The 12742-nt window shown below is 36.7% G+C and overlaps 1 protein-coding gene across 4 annotated transcripts in view; it reads right to left on the reverse strand.

The window, feature by feature from the left end:
- ZFYVE9 (zinc finger FYVE-type containing 9) overlaps window positions 1–12742 on the reverse strand; it is a 189729-nt gene that overhangs the window by 103443 nt on the left and 73544 nt on the right. For all 4 annotated transcript variants that reach the window (XR_011994795.1, XR_011994794.1, XM_072723961.1 and 1 more), the window contains exons 3-4: window positions 11371–11475; window positions 4735–6836 (exon numbers count right to left, since the gene is read on the reverse strand). Coding sequence is in view for 2 of the 4 variants with exons in the window: in XM_072723961.1 (XP_072580062.1) it covers window positions 4735–6836; window positions 11371–11440 (2172 nt within the window). In the remaining 2 variants the exon portion in view is untranslated. The remainder of the gene's footprint in view (window positions 1–4734; window positions 6837–11370; window positions 11476–12742) is intronic.

The following is a 12742-nucleotide window of genomic DNA, read 5'->3' on the forward strand; positions in this document are numbered from 1 at the left end:
TTTCCTTTACTCTTAAATTCAATGTTTTCTTAGTCCTTTGAAGTCAAATGATCAAATAAAAAGGGGTCAAAATATTGATGGCAAATGGAGCTTGACAGAAGATGAATACTCATGATCTGGCTGAGGTCAGTGATTTCCCCAGGAAATTAATATGGATATGTAATAATGGTGATCATCTGAACTTAGAGGGCACCTTTTGGGGAAAGAGTTCTCTGTACTCTTTCTATTCTATAATTTATCACCTACTACTATAAGGAGAGGGAGGGATTATGTTGCTATATGGAGCAATTATATATATTAATAACGTGTGAAATCATTAAATAAAACTCACATTTGCTGACCATTTTAGAGTGTGACATACTTTTCCAATTAACAATGAAGACAAGAATGGAATCCAGAAATCTTGATCTCCATTTTAGCAATAGATATAAAATACATTTTAAAACTTTCATAAATTCTAGTGTAATTATTTTACATTCTAGTTAATTACATTTTACCAAGATAAATGCTATAACAATTCAATTACTGGGCAGCCCCGGTGGCTCAGCGGTTTAGCGCCACCTTCGGTCTGGGGCCTGATCCTGGAAACCAGGGATAGGGTCCTGTGTCGGGTTCCCTGCATGGAGCCTGCTTCTCCCTCTGCCTGTGTCTCTGCCTCTCTCTCTCAGTCTCTCATGAATAAATAAATGAAAACCTTAAAAAAAATTCAATTGCTTATCAAAAATTGAATATAAGCTTTAAACTACACTAAATAATTTCCCACAATTTTCTGTTAACTCCTTCGATATTCAAGTGTATTTTTATCTTGACCCATTCTTCTGTAAGATGAATTTCCCTTTACCCATGAATTTTCCACCTGTACTCTGATGTGATCTTTTTTCTCTTACACTTTAGAACTCTGTCCCATAAATTATATCCTTTTATATATCTCCCTCTCCAGTCATCTCATAACATGACTTTCCTGATTCACTCTGCCACTTAAAAAAATTAATGCCTTATTCTCAATGATCCTAAAGTATTTTGTTCATACTGCTAGCATAAATGAGGAGACATGCTGGAAGCAGTAAGACTGAAAGAAAGATACTAGCTTGGAGCACCTGGTGTCTAAGTTAGGCGTCCCACTTTTGGTTTCGGCTCAGGTCATGATCTCATGGGTCATGGGATCCAGCCCCAGTCAGCTCCACACTCAGTGGTAGTTTGTTTGAATTTCTCTCCTTCTGCCCCTCCCCCTGCTCATGTTGTCACTGTCTCTTCTCTCTCACAATTAAAAAAAAAAAAAAAAAGATTACTAGCTTTAAAGCTGCCTCTAGCATTTACAAGCTATGAGATCCTAGGCATATTCCTTGACTACTCTGAGCCTTTGATTCTTAATCAAATAGGAAAAAATTAACAACCTATTCTACAAGAGTGTAATGAGGATTAAATGAGATGGAATATAAAGCATATATAACCAGCTCTTAATGCAATGTCCTATAATTTGTAGTGGGATGGTCTACTCAGATCAATGGTTCAAAATGTTTTTTAGGATTTTTTTTAAACTCCAGGAAATGCAGATATTCCTCTCCCAACTTATTGAAATCAGTGCTCTTGATTACAAACTTCATGAGGTCATATATCACAATTTTTGTATCTCTGAATCTCTAATACCGAGCCCAGAACCTTTCACATATTAGATGTTTAATATATGCTTGTTAGAGTAAAGAGAATTAAGCTGTAGATATTAAGTAGAGAAATTAATGGAAATACAAACTAAATTTGTTTTTTCAACAGTAAGCATTATTTTACAAAATCCCATTGCTTGGGTTATTTATCTAGCTACATTCCCAGTATCATCTCATTAATAGCTAGAAAAAGTATACCTATATTTACAAGCTCTTTTCTTCTGGGAAGCTCAAAGATTTTTTTTAAAGATTTTATTTATTTATTCATGATAAACACAGAGAGAGAGACAGGCAGAGGGAGAAGCAGGCTCCATGCAGGGAGCCTGATGCGGGACTTGATCCCAGGTCTCCAGGATCACGCCCTCGGCCAAAGGCAGGCACTAAACCGCTGAGCCACCCAGGGATCCCAAGCTCAAAGATTTTTACAGAACATCCCTGAGGTAACTGGAGATGGAAAGGAAAAAAATAGAATATGAATCTATAATCCACATCAATCCAAAAATTCATAAATTCCCAGCAAAACTTCCATCAAACTTTTCAGTTTATGTGCATTTTGCCACCATTTCTTTTAAGATTTATTTATTCATTTATTTATCTATTTATTCATGAGAGACAGAGACAGAGACAGAGAGAGAGAGAGAGACAGGCAGAGACACAGGCAGAGGGAGAAGCAGGTTCTCCTCAGGAGACCAATGTGGGACGCTATCGCTGGGGATCAGGTCGTGGGTCAAAGGCAGATGCTCAACCACTAAGCTACCCAGCAGTCCCTCCACCATTTCCTTTCCAAATCCACCTAAGTTACCTATTTATTCATTACACCTGGATATGCTGATCTAGAGCTAAAGTGTTATTATTTGCTCGAGAGCAAAATTTTCAGAAAGTGTTATACACAGTAAGCAACACATAGAACATAAAAATGACAGCTCTAATTCCTTAATAGAAAATTGACTGTTTAGACTACTGACCATAGGTTTACCTTAGACTACAAGATATAGGAATTAGAAAAATTATTTTCTTCAAATTTTAATAATCAGAGACCAGCAGCCCAATTATAGCTTTCACTTCCTTCTGCTCCCCATCACTTGGTTCTTTTGTACCCTACAGTAGCCCTTGCCGACTGCCCACCCAGGAAACATTCTCCTCCTTTTTGTATTCACGGAATCTCACTTTTGTTCAGGCAACACTGGGCTTAGTCCCAGGGGATGATCGTGACTGATCTTCGCCAATCCTAGCAATCCTGTTCTTGTTTGTCAATAATTGATATAAAATGGAACCTGTGATCTAAAACTGGCCAATAAATTGAAAAAAGTTGCTAGGGATTCTTTCCTTCCTGATGAGAGGGCAGCAAGAAGAACAGGCTCTCTTGCCCCTCACCAATTTCCCTGTACTTAAGAAGTTGCCAGGTTCAACTTGATGTTTTAAGCTGTGCCACTCTATTGAGGCCGTAGGAAGATCAAGAAAACTTCAGTGATCCTGACTGTACCCAGGCCTAAGTGAGACTCTACCTTCAGGCTTTTGTTACATGAAATGTTATTTTTATCTATGTCACTAAGGGTCAGATCCTCTGTTCTTTAAAGTTGAAAGCATCCTAAATAACACAAAGAGGCCAATAAGTCAGGCAAGAAGGGAAGTAGATTTAATTACTGAGCACTTACTATTACATCTGTAATCTCATTTAATTTCATTTAATCTCACAACAGCCCAACGAAAATTACTAATCTTTTGTTTTTATAAAAACAAAAGCTTAATAAAGTTATATAGTAATAGTAACAATGCTAAAATTGAAATCCATACCTGAAAACAAATTTTGCATTTTTGAAAAAATATAAAATCCCCTTCCTCCTTGTTTCCAGATCTTGTTAAAAAGATAAACCAGTAAATTGATATGATACTATCAAGCAAAACTCAGGGAGAGCTAAGGACTATCAATTATTCTTTTTTTTTGTTTTAAAGATTTTATTTATTTATTCATGAGAGACACAGAGAGAAGGAGAGACACAGGCAGAGGGAGAAGTAAGCTCCATGCAGGGAACCCGATGTGGGACTCGATCCCGGGACCGCAGGATCATGCTGAGTCGAAGGCAGGCGTTCAATCGCTGAGCCACCCAGGCATCCCTCAATTATTCTTATAATCTTGTCACAGGATCTATATCCCTCAACTCTATTTTATACCAAAGTTACATGGGGAAGAGGTGCCTGGCTGGGTGGGGCAATCGATTTTAAGGGCCTGACTCTGTTTTGGCTCAGGTTGTGATCTCTAGGTCATGAAAGCAGGCCCCAGGCCCAGCTCTGCACTGAACACGGAGTCTGCTTGGGACTCTTTCTCCCTTTGCCTATTACCCTCCTTGAATAAATAAATAAATCTTTAAAAGTAAAAGTTATATGGGGGAAAAAGAAAAAATATGTGTATATGTGTATAAAATGCTCCAGAATGTCTAGTAGAGTGACCAAAATCCTACAGTAAAAACTAGGATAGATTTTAAGTGTAATATTCAATTTCTCAAGAATAAAAAAATATTAAATAAATCAAGTATTTATTTTTTTTAAGATTTTACTTATTTATTCATGAGACAGAAGAAAGAAAGAGAGAGAGAGGCAGAGACAGAAGCAGAGGGAGAAGTAGGCTCCATTCAGGAAGCCCGATATGGGATTCAATACCGGAACTCCAGGATCACGCCCTAAGCCGAAGGCAGGCACTAAACCGCTGAGCCACCCAGGGATCTCACAAGTATTTCTTAAAAAAATAACTTCCTTATTTCAAACTATTCCATTAACCAAGTATCTATCAATATAGAAACCACAAAGTTAGCACTTCCTCAATTTTCATCTGTTCCTAGTAAGAGATTCAGCTTAATCTTGGCACCAAAAAAAAAAAAAAAAAAAAATTATATAAACACTAAAATTCAGCAAGGTCATTTTTTATTTAGAGATTTACAAGAACTGGGTGTTCCAAGCTATTTATAATATCATCTTAATCAGAAGTATGTTCACTGTATGTTGCTTTTATTAATCTCTAATTGAGTTCAATAAAATAGGCATATCATATTTCTGACCTGATATATACACCACTTACCTTCCCACATGCTCTGCAATGATGCCTCCTTTTGGTGAATGTGAACCTGGCTTCACATTTCATGCAGTTTGGAGCCTGAGAATCTGGTACCCATACTGGAGCCACCTCACCCAGAGTAGTAAATGGTTTTCTGGCAGAAATTCCAAATTGACCAGCTCTGAGATCATTATCTGGGCTTTCTGGAGCTAATGCAAGGCACGGTCTACTGGATATCCCAGACTCGTAGTTTTCTAAATGTTCCCCATTTGTATCAGCAACAGAGATGTTTCCCAAAGAGGCATTGCATACATTGGTTGTTGAGTTTTCCCCTAATTTTGCTTTCCCAAGAACATCATTTTTGTTTTTAATATTATTTCCACGATTTGTAGGAGGGTCATTTTGCAAATGGTCAGACAATGGCTTTGGAATTTGAAGTTTAAGATTAGAAGGTTGCTTGGGTCTTGCACCACCAAAAGGAACACTGATAGATTGCAGGTTTGCTACTATCTTGGGTGAAGACTGCCCAAGCATGGATGGAACTTGGCTACAGAAACTGTGTAAATAATTTTTCTTCATTAGGTCACCAGTGCTGTTTAAAAGTAGTCCACTCCCTTCTGTGGCTTCATTTCCTCTCTGTTCATAAATATTTGAGTAGCATTCTGACTTGCTCTCTTCTATTTCCTTTTCTTCTGTTACTGAATCTTCTTTGGAGGGTAAGGTCTTTGGAACAAAACAAACAACTGGGCTCTGCATTCCATAGGAATCACAATTAGGTAGAGAATTTGCTGCTGGTGTATCCATAGTGGAGAAATCACTTCCTTCACTTTCATTCATGCAAGTTCCTTTTAAATCTAGATCTGCTTCTGCCATTCTCTCACACTCTCCTCCACTATCATTGTAAATGTCCTCAGGCTGATTCATTGGCAGAAACTTCTCATTTTCTTTATTTATTTGGCTGTCATTCATATCATTTAGTTTAGCCAATTTCCAGTTAGTCATCTCCTGAGAATCAGAGAAATGCTCTGTCATATTAAGAAGTTCTGAAGTGCCAAGAATTTCTGCACGTTCACAACCTTCGTTTTTATCAGCTCTAATGTCACCGGGCACAAGACAATCTGAAAACTGTTCACAGTTATTATCCCTTCCAGACCCATTAGGCATGTCTGTTTTGAGAAGCAAAGATAGACCAGATCGGACAGAGTCTTCAGTTGTTCTCTCCTCTGCTGGTTCTTTTTTCATCAAAATCCCCTCACTCAAGTGGGAAAAGGAGTTTGGACTCCCTAGATCTGTCCTAGCAGAGCCGGTTTTGCCAGTGAGAACTTCATCTGGAATATAGTTCTCTTGCTTTTTAGCAGCAGGACCTTCATCTGTTCCCTGGGATGAGATTACTGAATCAATTGTTAAACTTGTAATCACAGACATGGATGGGTCTCTACCTGTAGTTTCATCATCCTTTAATTGTGAAGGGGAACAGACACTGGTTAGATTATCAGATGAAGTAGTACACATATGTTTAACAGAATCCCCCACTGCACTTGGTCTGTTCAACAGATCCATTTGTTTCTCTGAGTTCATATCTTTTTCAGTGGACCCATTAACACTAAAATTAAATTGATCAGTTTGTCTGTTTTCGTTATCCAATGAACAGCTAAAAGCATCCACAAGGGACTGACTGTCATAATTATTACAATCCTGCAAATCGCTTTGTAATGTCCTTTTATCACAGTTATGCATGACGGCTACAACAAGAACATTCTTCTCATCTGGCAGACAAGCTACGTTTCCACATTTCTTCTCTCCCACTTGGATAGTACTACATTGATCATCTCGATTACAGTTCCTCTTAATTAACTGATCTTCTGTAACGGCATTTTCATCAATCCACATTGTGTTGATCTCTGGATTCAGACTATAGTCCTGTCCATTAGCACAATGGTCCTCTCCCTCTGTGGTAAGAGAAGCTGAATCAGCCAGAGAAAAGACTTTTAGTTGTGGTTGTGACTCATTAGAAACTGGAGGTTCATTCACACTGGCCAAAGCAGGGTTAAATGACAGTCGGTGAGAAGGGGGATCTAAAATCTTATTCCACTTGGTATCCAATAAAATAGGAGAAACTGTTTCATCTGAAAAAATAAATAATTACAATAAGTTTGCTGGTGACAATGGAAAAACTAGGACTAATTAACTACATTTGCAGATATTCTGAAATCAAATATTCCTAGGGTATCTAAAAATAGAATATTCCTAGAATTTGAAGTTTCTAATTTTTAAGCTAAGAACAAAAAAAAAATATGCTTAAGATTGTTCCTACATATCACCAAGTGGTAATATCCCAGAATGTTCCAAACAACAAAAGAATTCTATTTCAATCTAGTAACATAATTAATATCGCACATAGGTTGTACTTGGTGGTGGGGGCAGGGAATAGCAATGGGAAGGACCTTAGATTGGCTGGATACAACACAGGGTGGGGACTAATCTAAGGTGAAAAAAATTAGGACAGTGGTAAAGATGTACTAATTAAGTGGGAAGGAAAACAAAGGAATTTTCTATGGAGACAATGCTCTATGATCTACATGAGGACTGGGATGTGGGTTACAGGGATAGATTTATTTGTCAAAACTGGTACAGTTAAGATCATACATTTTAATGTATGTAAATTTCATCTTAAAAAACAGTAAAAAATTTATAAGCAGCAAGGAGTGAATGAAGATACAAATGAAAACTGGCAGGGTGATAACTGTTGTTGAAGCTGGAAAATAGGTATACTAGAGCTTACTACACTACTCTTTGTATGTATTTGAAATTTGTCCATAATAAGCATTTTAAAAAGTTTGCTATAGTATGTGAAATTATAACTGAGTCATATTATTAATTAGGTTTATATTATTATCTGAGGATATTTGGCAGAAAAATATTCATTTATCTTATTAAATCAACCTATTTATATTCTTTTTTTTAAGATTTTTTATTTATTTATTCATGTGAGACACACACACACACAGAGAGAGAGAGAGAGAGAGGCAGAGACACAAGCAGAGGGAGAAGCAGGCTCCATGCAGGGAGCCTGACATGGGACTCAATCCCGGGTCTCTAGGATCACGCCCTGGGCTGAAGGCAGCGCTAAACCGCTGAGCCACCCGGGCTGCCCCAAACTTCTATCCATAAGCATAAATTCATGTTTACTTTTTAAGAGATTATAACTATGACGATTATTTTCCTAATTATAACTATATGTGTGCTATATGTGCTATATGTATAACTTAGAAAAATAAGTAATGCATTTATTGTCTTTCTTGCTCTCTTCTTTTTTTTCTCTCTCTCTTGTTCTCTTCTTACAGTAAATCTAATAATCACAGTCTTGAAATTATGTAGATATATTTTCCCTTAGGTAGTAACATTTATCTTCGATGCCCCATTAGGACCTTTCATATCACTATTAAAGCATTTACTATGCTATGATGCAATAGCTTCTACCTGATTTTTTCAGACAGCAACCATTTCTCTCCATCAATGTAAGTCTTCACTTTGCATTGTGCCTGGTATATAGTAGGTACACAATAAATATATGCTTAGTGAGTACCTATCATAGTAAAAGCATTGTGCTTAAGAAGCATAAAGATTAAATGACAGCTCTGGCCTTCAAGAAGTACATAATCTAGTTAGAAAAATAAGACACAGATATAATACAGATGAGTAATTAGCAGTACAGAACAGCATTAGTATTTGAAAACTATTATGTATCAAAAATAAATAGAAAATAAATTCAGAGAAGAAATATTTTAGAGGCTGAGGCAGCCTCATAGAAGCAGGAAGAAATGGGCTAGGCTTTGAAAACAATTTTATTTAAGTTTGGAAAAGAGGTCATTCCTAAGGGGGAGCAAGTATAGCCCCAAACACAACAATCTGAGGGAGCAATAAGTAAAATCAGTTTGGGTTGAAAAAAGAATTTGTGTAAGGAAGAAGTGAAAAGCAGCTAAAAAGGGCAGATGATAAAGATCATAAAACATCAAAATGTTTGGAAAATGGTCTTAAATCCTCTGAGTGTTAAATACAGGGTTGATCAAATTTGAACTAGCAAATTTAAGATTTAGTAACATATACTTCTTTTAAAAAAAAAAAGCACCATTATTTCCAAGATGGTTCATTGAAATAAACAGGAAATGCTGTGTCATACAAGAATATTCAATAATATTTAAGTAAGAATGATCAGTTATCAAAAATTTCATTATTCAACCACCTACTACATATACATACTGTTAATTATCTAGTGTCATCAGAGTCTGTGTGTGGTTTTTCATTTAAAGAAGGAAATTAACACAAAATAAAAAATCACTCTATTTAAAATATACTTTGAAAGATACCAAGCTGGAGGTGATAGTTTTAATGCAACTAGTACTAAGATTTTTTAAAAGTAGTTCAAAACAAGTAAACAACATAGTTTCAAACAAGAATCGGGCTTCTGAAGTTCTCCTTCTAAAGGAATTATTTTTTATAAGCAAATGCTGTATTTTTGAACTAAAAGACAATTTTTACTGATTCAAAAAAAAATACTTTCAAAATCAACTATATACAAAGTACCCTACTAGAATCTACAGAGGTCACAAAAAGATTGATGGAATGAACTAACAGTTTTATTAGAGTCAACGGTATTCTAGAAGTATACTATTCATATGATTAGGTATAGTACCTGTATAGGTATCTCATAGTAAATAACCATGGTACACAGAGGGCCACACCAAAGAAAGGATTGAGAAATTATTTGTATAAATGATTGAAAATAAAATAAAAATACACCTCCCACCTTGGTGTGTAGATCCAATGAAATCCTAAATGATTAATTTCACATTTACATGAATCCTACGGCTATGGAATAGTTATGGGTCATCAAAGGTTAAATATGAGAAGAGCAGGCTATTGCATGTATCCTTCCTTCTCCCTTTTCCTTCCTTACCCTCATAATTCTGTAAGCCTTGCTCTATCACAGACCCAAAGCAACAACATTAAAACTAATCTCTTGGGGCACCTGGGTGGCTCAGTCAGTTACACATCTGCCTTTGGCTCAGATCATCGTCCCAGGGTACTGCTTCTTCCCTCAGGTGATGGGCTCTCTCTCTCTCTCTTTCAAATAAATAAATAAAATCTTTAAAAAAAAACAAAACAAAACAAAAGAAAACCTAATCTTTCTTTCCAACTGCTATCAAAGAACAACCTAAAATCACTGGATAACAGTAAAGGTCTGGAGTCCATTACTAAAATCACGGACTTCAGATCGAAATATATCACTTTGTAAACTTGTTACATGTCATTTCCTTTTAGAAACAGAGAATACCAGGGGGCACCTAGGTAGCTCAGTTAAGGGTCTACCTTAGGCTCAGGTCAGGTCAGGGCTCACGGAGCCCTGCCTGGGAGGGAGGGGGGTGTCCCCACTCAGCATGGAATCTGCTTCTCTCTCTCCCTCTACTCCTCCTCACCCCCCCCCCCCACTAGTGCTCTCTCTTTCAGAAAAGAAGAAAGAGAGGCAGAGAGAGAGAGAGACAGAGAGAGAGAGAGAGGGAGAATACCAGGGAAGGAAAAATCTAATAGTGGCTTATCCTGGGGCACCTGGGTGGCTCAGACAGTTAAGCATCTGCCTTTAGCTCAGGTCATGATCCCAAGGGTCCTGGGATCAAGCCCCGCATCCGTCAGGCTCCCTGCATAGCAGGGAGCCTGCTTCTCCCTCTCCCTCTGCTGCTCCCCCTGCTTGTGCTCTCTCTCTGTCAAATAAATAAAATCTTTAAAAGATAGTAATTTTGGCTTATTCATTTAAATCATACTGAGAGGGAAATTTAAGGAAAAGGTTTTCCTAAATGAAGTGACTCTTAAGCAGACATTTTATCTAACCATTTTGGCAGTAACTTAAAACTGTAAATCTTTAATTTTTTAAAATGATTTTATTTGTTTGAGAGAGAATGCATGTAAGAGAGCACGAGAGAGACAAAGAGAAGGAGAAAGAGCTGAGCTGAAGGAGAGGGGCAGAGGAAGAGAGAGAGAAAAGCAGACCCCCTGCAAAGCAGGGAAGCCCCCACTCCTCACAATGTGGGGCTCGATCTCAGGACCCTGGGATTATGACCTGAGCTGTAGGCAGACACTTAACCAACTGAGCCACTCAGGTGTCCCTAAAACTGTAAGTCTTTTAAAATTAGGTTTAAAATGTATGTGTACTTTATTGGCCAATCAACAGGCAATAAGTTATTTTTCTTAGTTTAGGAAATATAATCACACATTCTAAAGCTTCTCTTGACCATAAATTTGTTGTATAAAGAAAATTCAGGCTCTAGTATCATAATGCCTGGATAACTAATCATCCTGCCACTTATCAGCTAACTAACTTTGGGGAAATTGCTTAATCTTTTTGGTCTCTCATCTATAAAGTATAGATAAAATCTATTTTCATGGGATTATTTCAAAGATTAATAATACAGCCTATGTAAATGCTTTACCATCATATCTGGCACATAGTGCTAAAAAACGTTAGTTCTTCTTCTGGGTATTAAAATACAATACTATTATTATTAAATTATTAAGTCATTTTATTTTAAGTGTTGCATCCTCTTATACCCCACATTCTCCACATCATAAATGCATTCAAATAGATTCACCAAAATAAATTCTCACCTTCGTTTTGTTCAAATTCATCTAATACCTTGTCCAGGTTGTAAGCTTCTGCTTGGAAGTAATTCTCCATCGGTGAGGAAACACCCTGAAGAGACTTATTTAAACCTAGAAAGTAGGTCAAATCTGTATTACACTTTCAATTACTAAAATATAATTTATAGACATTACAACTGATAACAGAAATACAAATGATCATGAGACTGCTATGAACAATTATTCACCAACAAATTGGAAAACCTAAAGGAAATAGATAAATTCCTAGACAAATACAGCCTACCAAGAGTGAATCATGAAGAAACAGAAAATCTGAACAGACCAGTTACTAATAAGGAGATTGAATCAGTAATTAAAAACCACCCAATAAAGAAAACTCTAGGACCAGATGGCTTCACTGACGAAGTCTATCAAACATTAAAAAAAAAAAAAAAAAGAACTGGGGTGCCTATGTGGCACAGTTGATTAAGTGTCTGGCTTTGGCTCGGGTCATGATCCTGGGGTTCTGGGATCCAGTCTGGCATCGGGCTCCCTGCTCAGTGGGAACTCTGCTTCTCCCTCTCTCTCTAACCCTACTTACTGCTCATGCTCTTGCTCTCTCAAATGAATAAATTTTTAAAATATTAAAAAAAAGAATACTATGCTTCTCAAACTCTTCCAAACAATACAAGAGGGAGGAACACTTCTAAACTCATTTTACAGAGCCAACATTACCTTGATACCAAAACCAGGTAAAGACACTAACGAAAAAATAATTACAGACCAATATTCCTGATGAATATACATACAAAAATCCAAAAACAAAATATTAGCACACAAGATTCAATAATACATTAAAAAGATCATATACCATGATCAAGTGGGATTTACTCTAGGGACACAAAGATGGTTCAACATCTACAAATCAATGTAGTGTATCACATTAACAAAATGAAGGATGATCATCTCAATAGATGCAGAAAAAGCATTTAACAAAATTCAACACCTATTTATGATAAAAACCGTCAATCAAGTGGGTAGAGTGAGAATACACCTAAACATAATAAAGGTCATCTATGACAAACCCACAGCTAACATCATACTCAGCAATGAAAACCTAAAAGCTTTCCTCTAAGCATAAGAACAAGACTAGGATGCTCACTCTCACCATTTATATTCAACATAATACCAGAATTCCTAGCAAAAGCATTTAGGAAGAAAAAGAAACAAAAGGCACATGAATCAGAAAAGAAGTAAAACTGTCTGCACTCGCAGGTGACATGATATATATGGAATATCCTTAAAAAAAAAAAAAAGGAACATCCTTAAGAGTCCAGATACACACACACACACACACACACACACACACACACAAAACCTGTTAGAATAAATGAATTCA

The sequence above is a fragment of the Vulpes vulpes genome, chromosome 10, assembly GCF_048418805.1.
Source record: "Vulpes vulpes isolate BD-2025 chromosome 10, VulVul3, whole genome shotgun sequence".
Taxonomy (NCBI): Eukaryota; Metazoa; Chordata; class Mammalia; order Carnivora; family Canidae; genus Vulpes; species Vulpes vulpes.